The sequence below is a fragment of the Watersipora subatra genome, chromosome 10 (assembly GCF_963576615.1).
Source record: "Watersipora subatra chromosome 10, tzWatSuba1.1, whole genome shotgun sequence".
Taxonomy (NCBI): domain Eukaryota; kingdom Metazoa; phylum Bryozoa; class Gymnolaemata; order Cheilostomatida; family Watersiporidae; genus Watersipora; species Watersipora subatra.
In genome coordinates, this window is record NC_088717.1 from 3,834,338 (window position 1) to 3,851,284 (window position 16,947).

Below are 16,947 nucleotides of genomic sequence, written 5' to 3' on the forward strand. Positions count from 1 at the left end.
GCGTCATCTAAAGAGAAGACCGCCAGTCAATGCAATCCTTTGAAAAAAACTTAATTGAAATATATTATTAATGTAAATAAAAATAAAATAATTTATATGTTCAATAGGCTTTCTTTAGAAGTTTCCTAATTTGTCGAAACTATTTTAAAGTAACAAAATTATTTGAACAAACAAAAGAAAATAAAGTTTTTTAAGAGTTTTGGTTTCAAAGTACAGTATTACTTCGACTTACGAGCTTAATGCGTTCCAGGACTGAGCTCATATGTCAATTTACTCGCATGTTTGTGCAATTTATTTATATATAGAACAATTAAATATATATTGATTGGTTTTCATACTCTAAAATATGCAAATAAAACACTCAAAACAAGATATTGTAACAGAAAGAACAGGTTGGTTATTGTCCTAACTTACCACATGCTTTCAAAAAACAACAAATAAAAAATAATGCAAGGAAATGTGAGAAATTAAAATGTAAAATTAAATACATGCAATAGCAGTTAACGCTAGCATTTGCCAGGGAGGGAGATATAAGTTATCCTTCATTACAACAGTTGACTTGGATAAATTTGAATTTTATCAAAGTCTTAAAAGACAAACTTAGTAGCAAACCTGAAAGCAAACTTTCATTTTTAACTTAACATAATTAAAATTTCTTCGGCGTTCATAGTTGGAAGTTTATCGCTGGTTAGCTAATTTTTGCCTTTGTTTCGCTTTCACGACTAGCCGGCCGTTTTAGGATAAACCTATCTAAGGACGTTGGCCTTTGTCGCCTTTTCAACGTGTTGCGATTAGGACGAACACATGTGTCGTCACAAAGGGTTAATGCACGACTACTAGACAACTTTTCCGAATCTCTATTTTACAGTTTTGATAGATAGCACCGGCCTTTTCCCATAGCATCGTTTCAGTTACGCTGTCACCGGCCGTTTGTTTATTCAATGCCTGAGCAGTCTCTCCATCAGCGGTCGTGAAGATTGCTGCGCCGTTTAGAAACTATGGTTGGACCTTTTGCAAACTAAATGCTCTGAATATAATCCTTCTGTTTGATAATTGTGGATGTATTTCTGTCATATTGCTGAGCTAGCTCAATCATGCATACACATTACGCATATTTTTCAATAATTTTCCGTTTGATATCAATTGTTATCATTTGCTTTTTCTTTGCATTATCTTTTATTTTACTGGCAAACTTTCGGTCTACGCACAGTACTCGTAATTCACATAATTCTGCACTAAAAATCGCGCAAAAAACACGGTACAAAAGTATAACCTGTGCAGTTGAAAAATTTAGAGTGATGCTGTTCTCATAAAACACCTCTGGCATACTTGGCAACTGACTCACGTGCTCGTATCTCAAATATGGCTCGTATGTTAGCACTGAACTTGCTTAAAAGCTGGCTCGTATCTCAAGTTTCTCGTACGTTGGAGCACTTGTAAGTTGAAGTATTACTGTATATTTTAATTTTAGGGCAATATAAGCAGAGCCAGCTTTATAAGCCTCCCAATTACAATATAGCCGTATTGGGCCTATATCAAAGCCACACAAACACAATAATTGCCCAAGTGTTAATAACTCCACAGTTTATATGTTGTAGCTAATCAAATCCAAACTATTTTAAATTAGGTATTGACACCATTCTATAAGCATGAGTCATATTTAGAAATCCGCAGTTCATTTTAAAAGCATGATTATTTATAAATACCGAAGAAGCTAAATTTGCCAAGTCCCACAGCAGAATGAATATAAATTCTGATGTTACAGTATCATCAGAGTAATCGGTGAGAGGGGTGTCTAAAGAGCGTCAGTTTTAGGGTAATGTCAAATGCCTTATCTAGCATTAAACTAGATACCATGCACAGAATGTCTTGACTTAAACCTGCACAAAATGTCTTGACTTAAACCTGCACAATATGTCTTGACTTAAACCTGCACAATATGTCTTGACTTAAACCTTCACAATATGTCTTGACTTAAACCTGCACAATATGTCTTGACTTAAACCTGCACAAAATGTCTTGACTTAAACCTTCACAATATGTCTTGACTTAAACCTGCACAAAATGTCTTGACTTAAACCTGCACAAAATGTCTTGACTTAAACCTGCACAAAATGTCTTGACTTAAACCTGCACAATATGTCTTGACTTAAACCTGCACAATATGTCTTGACTTAAACCTTCACAATATGTCTTGACTTAAACCTGCACAATATGTCTTGACTTAAACCTGCACAAAATGTCTTGACTTAAACCTTCACAAAATGTCTTGACTTAAACCTTCACAATATGTCTTGACTTAAACCTGCACAAAATGTCTTGACTTAAACCTGCACAATATGTCTTGACTTAAACCTGCACAAAATGTCTTGACTTAAACCTGCACAAAATGTTAGTAGATTTTATCAAAAAGTGTTGGTATTTTTTACGAGTTGCGGCTGTTTTTGGTGTTTGAGGTGATCTGACTGCCAGGATGTTTTAAAATTAAAATCAACAAAACCTGGTTACAGTTACAACAATCAGATCAAGCAAAGGTATGATGTCTACAGTTGGCCAGTGATTGGCAGAATAAAAATGTGTAACACTCCAACTTGAACGTAATAGCTGATATCAAACATAGCAACTAAAATGATGTCTTCTTGCGTGTGTTTTACCAAGTGTTTTAACCACAATGAATTTTTGTTAATTTAAATATTAAACCATTCTAGCTGTTAGATCACCTCAAACATAAAAAAATAGCAAATGATAAAAAATACGGATACTTTTTGATAAAATATACTAAAATTTTGTGCAGGTTTTTCATTAATTCAAAGTAACAACTAGCATTCAGCATTCCTTGTCTCTCTTCTGTATCAAGGTCGTTACTATAAGCGAAGCCAGAACTTTTAAACATGAGTAGACAACTTCAAGAAATACAAGCTGTTTGTCATGATCATCTCACGAAGTATAATCTTAGTGAGGTAAAACAACACCATGAGAATGCTGAACAGATCATGTGTATGAGCACCTACCTGTAGGAATCGCTAACTCCAGTGGGAGTAGTAAATGTGTAATAGTTTCCATACTGTTCCTTTGGAGGTACAAGGGCCATCATTGGATCTGACTCAGCATTATCTGCTCCGGCTGGCCAATAGAATGGTAAGTTTACTCATAGTAAAATTATCTTTTAACTCTTCTTTTGAAATTGAACTATTTAAAGAAGATTTTATTAGGCCAGCACAAAACTTGCGAACAAAGGATGACTCGTATTAATTTTTTGTTACAGAAAATAAAAATGTCATCATGATGGTTTTATATTAAAAGACGCACATGAAAAGAATTATATCTTTTTTTTTCAATAAAAGTATGTAAAAGGCTCAAACAATATTCATTGTAATTAAAAAACTGTATTGATACTTCAAGCATGTTTTTTTTTAATTTTGAATTGCTGAAAGGTTTTATATCTCTCATAAAATAACACCTACCTGATTGGGCGTATTGTGCAACAATGGTTGCTCCTGATGTGCTCACATGTAATGCTTCAGATGAATCTGTGTATATCTCAGTAAACTCTCCAACAACAGACAGAGTATAAGATGTTGTAGAGAGAGTGGAGGATCGGTAGACATCTATGACAAGGTTATCTTCTGCTGCTGCACAGAGGTGAATAATAGAATAGTACACTTACAAGTAGTGATATATTAAGAGATGTTAGCTAGACCCTCTTTTTTGGACTTTGAAAAATAGAGATAGCTACACACTTTGAGCTAGAAAAACAATCACTCATGATAGGTCCGGCATTACCTGCTCTGTCTTAACCACAACAAATTATTAATTTTATGTCAATTTTGCTAAGTGTTGTTGGTCTAAGAAAGCTTTTTGACAGCAAATTATTTTCAAAATGTCGGCTTAAGTTGTGCAGCCATGACGCATTCCGCTGTTGAAAACTCAAATATACTAAGGCTTGTCTCAACCTGATTTGTTTCCCAACTGTGAAAAACATCCAAGAAACTTATTTTCTTTTAGGTTACAAGTAACACTGCTAAATAAGGTTGTAGCTGTACACTGACAGGCATATCGATGTTTTCTAAATGTATGTTGTGCTAGCAGTAATTAGAAAAGTTAATAACCGGACTTTGCGCATCACTTTGTAATCCAGCAAAAGCTGCTACTAGCAAACCACAAGTAACTAATAAAATGATGTGAAGCTCACCAATTATCCTCACCATATCACTCCCTCGTTCGTAAAAGGTTGAAATGAGAAATTCAGATCCTAGAGTGTTGATGGGCGGAATCATCTCCACAACGTGGTCACTTGACCGAGCATTATCTCCTATATGAGCCCGACGATTGCCTAAAACAATCATGCTTGTGAAATAGCACCTTTAGGCTGTTGCAAGCAGAGTTTATGGCAGCTTCCTATGACCAGTAAAAAATTCTAAACTGTTATATTTTTAGAAGAAATGTGAGTTTTGGTGGTAAAAAACCTTTTGAGATATTTTTCTCATAATTTTGGTTTTGGTTCCGAGGCATATAGGTTTTCAGTCTATACCCCTCTCTTTATCTTTCATATAAGCCCATGCGTGTTCAGCACATGTTATTGTATATGGCTGCTATTTGTATGTCACAAAGAGACACCGAAAACCATAGTTGGCGCAAGGAAACCAAAACTCACCTGAAAGAACTGAAATCGGTTTGTCTGACATAACAACAGCTCCAGTCACATCATCTACACTAACTGAAATAAACAAGAGAGAGAGTGTGATGTCTTCTATTACATTTGATGTCATCAATTGAAACCTTTTTTATTCAATGCTATTTTCATTTGCCTTTTAATTTTAGGAAGATATATAATGAGTATAATTGTGTGTATTTCTTGTCTCCAACATACAAAGATTCTTTTAACTAGCTGTCAAATTAGTCTTGGACTTTCGGGTGCAGAATTTCTGGTGATGGCGTTCTGAAGCAGAATTTCTTACACAGACTTGTGAGAGCAAACTATTTGTCACCAGAATTTTTGTCACCAGAATTTTTGTCACCAGAATTTTTGTCACCAGAATTTTTGTCACCAGAATTTTTGTCACCACAATTTTTAGCAGTGGTATTTTTACACCAAAAAGGTTGTTCATACAAATATAGCCTATCGTGAATAAATAGTGTGATGATATTAACAAGATTTTCTGCCACAGATTTGCTAGAACAAGAATTCATGTTGCCAGGCTTTTAGCATTGCTAATTTTACACAGAGGAAATTGTTCATAAGTGATTATATATATATTTATTTATATATTAATACATATATATTAATATAATTAATTATATTAATATATTATGCAGTAAATAAATAACCCGATGATACTAACTATAAGATTCAAAAAACATTTCATTCATGAAACTTCACACATCAGAATACACCAATATACATATATATAGAATATTAATATAAATATAATATAAATGTACTTAAAAAATATATAAGATAAGAATCAACTGAAATTTTATATTGTTTCAGCGTATTTTACTCGTTCATTAATTTACTAAATTTATTGCATGTTTAACACGAGCAGCTTTAGGTAATGCAGCTGTTGATCCCTGGCCATTCTGGCTTTAATCCTTTTTTCACTTATAATCACTATTTAGTTAATTACACGAGTGTTTACATTCACGTCGCCAATTTTGATTAAATGATTTTCTAGACTACATCTGTTAAACAAGTACAAGTAGCTAATATGTAAAATTATGTTTTCGTTCTGCTTAAAATCTGTTGAGGCATAATAACTCTCTATGAAAAATAGATAAACAGCTCATAAACCTCATAACCGCTCACTATCATTACCATTATTGTGCAGGGTAAATTTCAACTTCAAAATAACGCTGAGAGGTTTTAAGAATGCTCGTGACAAATATATACAAATAAAATCAACAGCATCTCAGCAATTTGCTAGGTTTTAAAAAGATTATGTCGTTTTCGTTAAGTACATTGTATTTCTTCTGAGCTCCAGGTAGAGCATGACAACTAAGCATTGCAGTTTATACAGCTTTGTGGAATATGGAACAATAAATTACTATATATTTTATAATTACAATACATTATTAAATATGTGGATTATTTTAGCTTAGATCTCAATACCTCTGGTTTGTTCTTTAAAACAGCTCTTTTGTGTAAGCTTATCAATTTTTTTCAAATATTTAACACACATGTCTTTAAGCCTTATTAGCTAGGCGTCATGCAAAAGTTCAAATGGTATGTATTTTATGTAATGGGAAATCAGTTCACAAAAGCCAATATTCAAAAGGCAATACTAAAATGTAATTAAAACAATTAAAGTAATTCATTTGGTGCTTTTTGCTGTGCTTGTTTTTGCATAAAATAACATCATTAAGAAGCCAAATCATTAATGTTTATCAAAAGTTTTCTCCCAAACCATTCAAAAAGTAAAATAGTGTTTTTTCTGTAAGCGAATTTAAGTGCCAACAGTTAATAAGCTGTAACAAATTTATAACATTATAATTTGTTACCAGATCACAATATGTAATATAGTAAAATATATTATAGCTCAATATGTTATAGTATAGTTTATTATGACTCACTCTTTACTGTATCTTTATTATAAAAGGAGCCGTTTCTGTCAATGAAGATTGGAAAAAATTGCATCAAATGGGATTCGAACTTAGGACATTCAGCATGATATATATTGACCACGGTCATTGCAAAATAATTGTACGAATGGTTATTACACCTGACAATCACTCACGGCACACACGAGACTGCCAGGATACTAGTAAATAATAATATGATGTAACATTATATATTTTACTACCTACACGTTTGGTATGGCACCAAATAAGTATTTCATTCATTCATGCTTATTCTGCTCTTTACTATACAGTCATACCTCTTCATGCGACCTTGATGCAGTCTGAAAGTGAGCTCATATGTCAATGAGCTTATATGTCAACTTACTCAAATCTCAAGGCGCTATATCCTTTATAAATTAATTAAGTACAAATTAATCTGTTACCATACCGTGAAAAACCACGTAAAACAGGATATTACGGTGGAAAAATGTGTTTTAACTGTTGCAACTCAGTATCTACGCTAAAAAAGTAACAAATACTGATTGTTTATTAAAATTTTCAATCAAATGCAACATTATTTTGTACAATACTGTAAGTTTTTATCTTCGAGACAGACGCAGTGGCATACAGCAACACATTTGGTACACTAAACTTTTGTGACACTATACATGTATAACGGAAACTTTTAATTTACCTTAAACGAATTTAACTTGAACGAATTTAACTTAAACGAATTTAACTTGAACGAATTTAACTTAAACGAATTTAACTTAAACGAATTTAACTTGAACGAATTTAACTTGAACAAATTTAACTTGAACGAATTTAACTTGAACGAATTTAACTTGAACGAATTTAACTTAAATGAATTTAACTTAAACCAATTTAACTTGAACGAATTTAACTTGAACGAATTTAACTTGAACGAATTTAACTTGAACGAATTTAACTTAAATGAATTTAACTTAAACCAATTTAACTTGAACGAATTTAACTTAAACCAATTTAACTTGAACGAATTTAACTTGAACGAATTTAACTTGAACGAATTTAACTTGAACGAATTTAACTTGAACGAATTTAACTTAAATGAATTTAACTTAAACCAATTTAACTTAAACCAATTTAACTTGAACGAATTTAACTTGAACGAATTTAACTTGAACGAATTTAACTTGAACGAATTTAACTTGAACGAATTTAACTTAAATGAATTTAACTTAAACCAATTTAACTTGAACGAATTTAACTTGAACGAATTTAACTTGAACGAATTTAACTTGAACGAATTTAACTTGAACGAATTTAACTTGAACGAATTTAACTTAAACGAATTTAACTTGAACGAATTTAACTTAAACGAATTTAACTTGAACGAATTTAACTTGAACGAATTTAACTTGAACGAATTTAACTTGAACGAATTTAACTTGAACGAATTTAACTTAAATGAATTTAACTTGAACGAATTTAACTTGAACCAATTTAACTTGAACCAATTTAACTTAAACCAATTTAACTTGAACGAATTTAACTTGAACGAATTTAACTTGAACGAATTTAACTTGAACGAATTTAACTTGAACGAATTTAACTTGAACGAATTTAACTTAAACGAATTTAACTTGAACGAATTTAACTTAAACGAATTTAACTTGAACGAATTTAACTTGAACGAATTTAACTTGAACGAATTTAACTTGAACGAATTTAACTTGAACGAATTTAACTTGAACGAATTTAACTTGAACGAATTTAACTTGAACGAATTTAACTTGAACGAATTTAACTTAAATGAATTTAACTTGAACGAATTTAACTTGAACCAATTTAACTTGAACCAATTTAACTTAAACCAATTTAACTTGAACGAATTTAACTTGAACGAATTTAACTTGAACGAATTTAACTTGAACGAATTTAACTTAAATGAATTTAACTTAAACCAATTTAACTTAAACCAATTTAACTTGAACGAATTTAACTTGAACGAATTTAACTTAAACCAATTTAACTTAAACCAATTTAACTTGAACAAATTTAACTTGAACGAATTTAACTTGAACGAATTTAACTTGAACGAATTTAACTTGAACGAATTTAACTTGAACGAATTTAACTTAAACCAATTTAACTTGAACGAATTTAACTTGAACGAATTTAACTTGAACGAATTTAACTTGAACGAATTTAACTTAAACCAATTTAACTTGAACGAATTTAACTTGAACGAATTTAACTTGAACGAATTTAACTTGAACAAATTTAACTTAAACGAATTTAACTTGAACGAATTTAACTTGAACGAATTTAACTTGAACGAATTTAACTTAAACCAATTTAACTTGAACGAATTTAACTTGAACGAATTTAACTTGAACGAATTTAACTTGAACGAATTTAACTTGAACGAATTTAACTTGAACGAATTTAACTTAAATGAATTTAACTTAAACCAATTTAACTTGAACGAATTTAACTTAAACGAATTTAACTTGAACGAATTTAACTTAAACGAATTTAACTTGAACGAATTTAACTTGAACGAATTTAACTTGAACGAATTTAACTTAAACGAATTTAACTTGAACGAATTTAACTTGAACGAATTTAACTTGAACGAATTTAACTTGAACGAATTTAACTTGAACGAATTTAACTTGAACGAATTTAACTTGAACGAATTTAACTTGAACGAATTTAACTTGAACGAATTTAACTTGAACGAATTTAACTTGAACGAATTTAACTTGAACAAATTTAACTTGAACGAATTTAACTTAAACCAATTTAACTTGAACGAATTTAACTTGAACGAATTTAACTTAAATTAATTTAACTTAAATTAATTTAACTTAAATTATTTTAACTTAAATTAATTTAACTTAAATGAATTTAACTTAAATGAATACAAACTTAAAGCTAAGTTTTAATCTTTTCCTTAATTCCCTTTAATTCTTTCGTCTTAATTTTTTATTATTCGTTTCTAATTTGGCGCTTTTGCGTCATGTTTACAATAATTTCTAGCCAATATTTGGCATATTTCTTTGACTGATTCAAGGAGAAAGACTAAGCGATGTCAACCTCAAAAGCCTCCTCTCATATATTTGTTCATATAGTGGCCATTGAGAACCATCTCACAAACACGTATTTCAAAGAAGAAACTTGATCGAAATGCTGCTCATATCTCAAATTTCTCATACGTTGGAGGACTTGTACATATGTCAATATGCGACTATAATACGAGTCGAGCCCATCCTTCGGTCTGCTTAGAACCACTGTCGGGGATTGGAAAAACAATTGCAACATACAGAATTTAAACTCTAAACTTTCAACTTTCTGGATCAACATTTGGCTAACACCAATGGCACCAATATAATTTTTCTACACAATCTACCAAATTCTAACCTCTACTGACCACCGTCTACCAATTCAGAATATTTTCTCTGATGAGAGATTCACTGTCCTTTATCAGGACATCTAATGATCTCTCATGGATCACTAGACTGTCAGGCTAATAGTAAAATTTAATTTTAAAAGCGGCAGACATCATGTGTTACACTAAGTGTCTGCAGCTATCACACTAGCTACAGACATCTAGTGCTAAGTCTCGCTGAATGAGTTATTTCTTAGCTCCTACCAGTGCTTCCGCTGACAGAGTTCCCATACACCCCCAGGTACTGGTAAACCTCTCCTCTCTGCAGTGTAAATGTTGGCTTAATAACAGTTCCTCTTAGAGTTATGTTGATATTTGTGTTGTCTTGCACAGGAGTGATCACTGAAATACAGTAGTTCATTCTTTGGATTTAAAACATTTTCAACCGACACGCACTTGAAATGAAAGCTTTAGAATATATTTGCAAAACTAATTTACTTGGTCACGAGTTAATGAATAGTATAGAAAAATGTTTTGAATGCGCTCTTAAAGGCTGTAGTAAAAGATTATCCAGTAGTAGACTACTAGTCTTTGGTTTTATTAAGTTCTAAAAATGATTGCTGTTATTGTGTGGTGAACTGCGTTGAAATACTGTGAAACAATGTTATGGTTTCGATTTGTTTATAAATGACCCAAAAAGAATGCTGATGATCAAATTGATACAACACAAATCTATTACTTTCACATACCTCTGCCTCACATAGCATTATAAACCATAATAATTATTTGTGTTTAATTATCAATCTACCTAAATCAGCTTAAAACTAGCTTGCTTTTAGTCTGATCAGTACTATAGTAAAACAGACAACTAAACTGTTGAAATTTATTTTCTTATTTTATAAGAACTTCTTTGAATGCTTGCAAGATGCTTCAGTTTACACCGAAAATGTGATTTAGGATTTGAAGCAATGAAGTGAAGTGTTACTTTGTTATTTGAAAATTAATTAAGATTTTATTCAGTTATGATCTTTTAACAATGTCAAAATATAAAAAGAACTGCCAGCTTTTAGACAGTTTCTAGACACCAGATGTTGATTCATCCGAAGTATTTTCTGCATTATACATTATTTCTGTATTTTAATTATGCAATCGTAGCATATGACATGATCGTGGAAATGTAAGCCAAAAGGCTTAGCCCGAGAGCGTGAAAAAATCTCTAGCATTTAAAAATCTTTTTTTGCTAAACAATGTTTGTGAATTATTGCGCAGTTTTGAATTCAGCTTTAGTTGCTACAGTTATTGTCATTATTAATTTATTCTTGCAGGTTTACAGCAATTTGCGACTATTAAATTTGTGACATCGCTATATGGAGCTGCAGTGTCATCAGGAAAACAATTAAGTCACTGTAATTCTGTCGTGACATTTTAGCAGTCTGTTTGCGCCATGGAAACGACCTCAGCGATTATCTCATGGCAGTTATGAACGTGCATAGGTTTTGTTTTTCCATTGCTTCTTATGCAAAATGATTTGTTGCTGGCGTAAAGCGTCGCACAACCATCGCTCTTCCTATAGTGCCTCATGAAAACATAAGCTGCTTTTAGGCCTAACATAAAGCTTCAGCAGTGACGCATCCAGGTGTTGTTACACATCCAGGTGTTGTTACACATCCAGGTGTTGTTACACATCCAGGTGTTGTTACACATCCAGGTGTTGTTACGCATCCAGGTGTTGTTACGCATCCAGGTGTTGTTACGCATCCAGGTGTTGTTACGCATCCAGGTCTTGTTACGCATCCAGGTGTTGTTACACATCCAGCTGTTGTTACACATCCAGGTGTTGTTAAACATCCAGGTCTTGTTACACATCCAGGTGTTGTTACACATCCAGGTGTTTTATGAAAGCCTAGCGATACTTTGCTAAACTCTACTGCGTGACTGTTTGCGGTTGGGAACCAGTATTAATTTGGTTTATATTGTGCGTTTGTTTTGTATTGTGTTTTTATGTTCATGTGTTTATTTTTATTGTATTTTGTTTATAATGTATTTTATTGACCAAAATTCGAAATAAAAAACTTTTCATAAACAATTCCTGACATAACTGAGTGTGACTTTAGCCAGGATAGTTCTTTGAAAGGTTTGCGTATGTCTGTTTGTTTTTATATCCACAGAAAAGACACAAGACAAAACAACAGAAGGAAACTTTTAATAATGGCACCAGATATAATCAAGGCATGGGACTTTACGTAGCCTCCAACCTCAGAATAAATTCACCATATAAATAGCAGTCGCAGTATTAGAAACAGTTGTGACTCATGGTGATTTCTCACCAGAATAATAAAACTTACCAATCATTGTACCAGAATCTGAGTATGTTGTTGCACATGATGGTAACACATAAGTAGTTCCCAGCACATCCGTCGGCAGCACAAGAAATGCGTCAGCACTCTTTGACTATAAAATGTGTATGTAACATGTATTTGGCAAATCGCTATATAGTTTTAAGCGCAATTCCTGTTATTTGAATGCTGATATAGAGAGATAGGCTTTGCATGTTTATCTGAGTTTCAAAGATGCATATCAGTATCATAATTTAGCAAATGTAAAAGATTGTTAAGTTAAATGTGTTTTTATTTATGCTAATTTAAACAATTTTGTAATATAATAAAAAAATCTGTTTAGAAAATTTACAAAAAGTTGCATTTGTAGGGAGGCATTTTATTTTATAAGTACCCTTCTTTGTCCCAAACCCCATCAAGGCTTGGACATTATATTTGTATAAATTATAAGATATAGTTAATAGCTCAAACCAATACAAGTTAGAGTTAGATTATTGCATCATACATTAAAAAAATGAACATAGAAGGAATAAAGAACCGAGAAATATCAAATAAAAACTGCAAACGGTGTATTTGTTTACCTTTAATGCTAGTCAACTGGGCTTGGCTAAGCGCCCATCGAATCTTGTTGGAAACTTAAGCTGAGTGAGACACATGCTACAAATTTATGGAAAGCAAATGGGCCAATGAAATAGCAGGAAGTTGCTAAACATCAGCCAATGACGCAGCAGCTCAGGGTTGTCACTTCCAAACTGAGCTGAACCTCTGCTAAAATGGCTAGCAGCGCGTAATATCTTTTGAGACATTTTCCATCATTCGGAGCAAAGTATTTCGACAAAATGATGTTTCATACTTCAGAAATTTCTTACATTTAGTTTTTCTTAAAGGTTGACTTGCAACAAAATTCACATTACAGTTATTTGGTATCAAATGATTCACCGTGTCTTACTCTGTTGTGTTGTAAGTGCCAAATATGTAGAAATATGATTACAAGCTTTTAAAAGCTCAAAAACGAAAAGCCGCCGTAGATTAGAATCTCTTTATTTCGATGACGTAACCACGAAATTAGGTTATCGTCTTGTCACGTATGTTCTCATGTAAATTGAAAGGCCAATACAAAGCTCAATATAAAACTTATCGTAGTAGGCCTACTAGTTTATGACAAATACTTCGGGTTTTACCGAAGTCCCTGTATCAAATATAGATGCTCGCTACTTTACAGTTTTGTTTCGGCCTGGTCTAATAGGCAAGTGGTAATCTGATCATGTGCCCCAATACTTCGCAAATAATTTCTGCAGCACTTTTCGATTATCACAAACGACCAACAGGCTCATCATGATTATCAGACAGTGATATGTACTCCTTCAAGCTAAGGCTAAAAAATTAAACGAATTTTTACGGTAAGTTATAAGATATCACTGCTAAAAGTGACAGCGCGTAAGAACAATAGACATAATGTAGTTTTATTGAATGCGTGAAGTATAGTTGTGAAAATATTTTGACGAATAAGGTTGCAAGAAAGTGTAAACAAAAACCATCTCTCACAACTACATCACATTTGAGCCGTTTTGGAAAAGGAATCCAAACTACGGCGGTCTCGTGTGGCTGCGATTAACTGTTCGTTTTTGAGCTTTTATGAGCTTGTAATCGCCTTTCCACATATTTTGCACTTAAAACACAACAGAGTAAGACATGGTGAATCTTTTCATATTAAATAACGGTAATGTGAATTTTGTTGCAAGATAACCTTTAAGCAGAATTTCTATGGTAGTTTTAGCCTATGTATGCTATAACACTTATTTTAAAGCTACAAAAAATTGAAAGCAAAATATTGGAAAAAAAAGAAAACTCTGTTTAGCTTACACTGCAAAAAAATTATAGCTTCATGTCACAATGCAAACCTACCAATACAACAAGTTTTGCTTACAAAATATTTAGATCCACTGCTAGTGCTTTTTTATGAGAAACAAACTGTATAGTATTGTCAAATTGCGAACTTTGTTCTGAGAGTGTGGTGAATCAGTTAAGCTTTCGAGTGACCATATTCTGTGGCCACAAATGAAGCAGGCTATAGTTTCGTAGGTTTTCATCTATTTTCCAGAATTATCTTACTTGTTTGTTGCTGGCATAGGCAATGATGTCCTTTTCAGCCATTAGCACTTGGCTTTTAATTTCAATATTTTCAAACCCTGTTGACATTCTTTGCCCTGTATCAACATCAATTGTCACCACCTCGCCAGTTGATACGCTGCCAAACTGGAACAGATGAAGATGGCAGCATTTCAATCATATTTCTATGTTCACTATCAGCTCAGTATTATAGCTACTGGTATGGGCAGCTAGCAAGCAAATATTCAATCAATGAATTCTTAAAAGAGTTATGTGAAAATACATGTCTGAATGTAAGGTTAGTGCAATTTCATTATTGTTTTTTTCTAAAGATTGAAGTTCATAGTCTGTTATTACATAAGAATAACTTTATTTGACAATGCCTACTATGAGCATATATGTGTAGATGAACATATATTATGCTTCAAATGACAGCAAGCTTTTAATGATTGCTCTCTTTCTAGCAGTAGTCAATCATTGTTGTTTAACGATGAATTTACACAAAATTTTAATAGATTTTATCAGAAAGTATTGGTATTTTTTCACTATTTTGCTATTGCTTGTGATGTTTAAGGTGATCTGACTACCAGAATGTTTCAAGATTAGAACCGACAAAATTTGATCACGGTTAAAACACTCAGATCAAGTGAAAGTGCAGTAAAAGGCGTGCCTTACAAATCCTAAGTCTTGCAAGGTGATCAAGGTTAGATAAAGAAATGTTTGTTGAAAAAGGCATATATAGGGCAGTTTATTACCTTCTCGTACTAACAAAATTTGAGAATTTCAGTTTCAGAGTTTTCTTATCATGCATTTATTGGGTGCTCTGAACAGGATGTTGTAAGTTCTAGAGTAATTTCTCATTTTTAATCGGACTGACGCGCCTCCCCTTATTCTTCACAAAAATTAGAATTTTTTAAAATAGAAATTAATATACTCAAATCTAAAAGAACATGTTTCATTAATTTTAAGCATTTTCTTCCTTTGTTTATGTTTACTGGGCAATTTGAACAGTCGAAGGTCTTTAGGAGGCATGCTGAAGGGTGTCACAAACACTTTGCACATTTACACTTTACAAACTTAACAGGAAACGCTGACAACTGTTACCATAATTATTATTGTTATTATTGTTATTATTGATATTTATGTATTTTTTAATTCTAGTTTGTAATAAATAAATTTTTCTCTGGAAAATGCTCAAGATGTAAAAGCCAAACTACAAAGTAACATTGGATTACTGGTAAGAAATTTTTAAATACCGTTATGGTACAGCTCATTACAGCCAATTCTGTAAATCTTTTGACAAGCAAAACTAGGTTATTGCTTTATTCAGCCATTTTGAGCAAAGTTTAAAATAAACTTAAATTCATTTCCTATGAATCGCGGGTATATCACAAAAAGCGTACATAATATAAAATTTAGTCATTGTGTTTGAGTTAAGTTTGTATCTTGGCAAACAAACTACACGTACAAGTTTGTCATACAGTCCAATATAACTAGCCAATACGATCATCGATTACATGTAAATGCTAATTAAGCATTTCTAGTTTTATACCGTTATGGTCAGCTGTGTCATTTTCAGTAGTTTCAAGCTTTCCTAATTTGCATCATTTTTGTTTTTTCCTTGTAGTGCATGTAATTACTATACAATTTTGATTTTTTAAATAACTGGTTTGAAGATGTTCGCTCATGTTTTTTTAATGCTTTTTTGATTTAAGAAAAACATTGTGATCTCTTTTTATCGTCACCACTCAGATTAGTTTTTTGTATGGTCCATAATTTTAAAATTAAAAGGATATTGGAGATCAGCTCTTAACATGTTACGCATTGGAGAATCTTTTGTGAAGAAAAATTATGTAGACCTACAAGTGTAAATGTTTGAAGTTATTTGTCATGTCAAAAGAACTATTAGCTAAATTTTACATCATGTGTCAGAATATCTCTATATGTCTATGTGTCTATGTGTCTATGTGTCAGAATATCTCTATATTAAGGTCATAATGAGACTTTTTACATAATAATTTTTGCAGTCAGCTTTTAGCCTTGTTTACATTTCCTTAGCAACATTTTATTAGACTTTTCAACTGTGAAGTTGGAAAATCTAGGCTTGGGAGAAATGTAAATTAGGATTCACCGTGGTAACAGATTTTGATGTGAAATTGAATGCCACTGGTCCTGCGTTTCTCGTTGTAACAAACACCTCAAGACTTCCTCCATAATTTTCATCATTTGAACCAAATGGGAAGATAAATTCAGTTCCTTCATTGTCAGGCGCTGAAACAGGATATTAGACCTAACTGTATGTTTTACTTTCAACTTGTCATTCTTGTAATGCCATGAAATATATCTCATCCATATGACTGCTAGCATGTTCATATAGTTATGTGCCAAGGTTTATGACAGGTATTATAGCAATAAAATGTATTTAGGGTTTTTATTATGAATATATGGTATACTCTACTTGTTCTCATCCTAATAAACCAGTAGATACGAAAAGCCGAACGCACTGAATGACCGAACAGACCGAATATTTTTGGAGTTGCCCTCTCGTGTGACTATTTAAGGATAAGG

General features: G+C 32.2%; 1 protein-coding gene across 1 annotated transcript in view; it reads right to left on the reverse strand.

The window, feature by feature from the left end:
* Nucleotides 1–3,875: 3,875 nt before the first annotated feature.
* Nucleotides 3,876–16,947, reverse strand: part of LOC137406258 (uncharacterized) — a 45,954-nt gene continuing 32,882 nt past the window's right edge. The window contains exons 18-24 of the mRNA XM_068092797.1: nt 16,511–16,650; nt 14,383–14,526; nt 12,280–12,385; nt 10,199–10,336; nt 4,655–4,717; nt 4,193–4,333; nt 3,876–3,916 (exon numbers count right to left, since the gene is read on the reverse strand). Of these exons, the coding sequence (XP_067948898.1) occupies nt 3,876–3,916; nt 4,193–4,333; nt 4,655–4,717; nt 10,199–10,336; nt 12,280–12,385; nt 14,383–14,526; nt 16,511–16,650 (773 nt within the window). The remainder of the gene's footprint in view (nt 3,917–4,192; nt 4,334–4,654; nt 4,718–10,198; nt 10,337–12,279; nt 12,386–14,382; nt 14,527–16,510; nt 16,651–16,947) is intronic.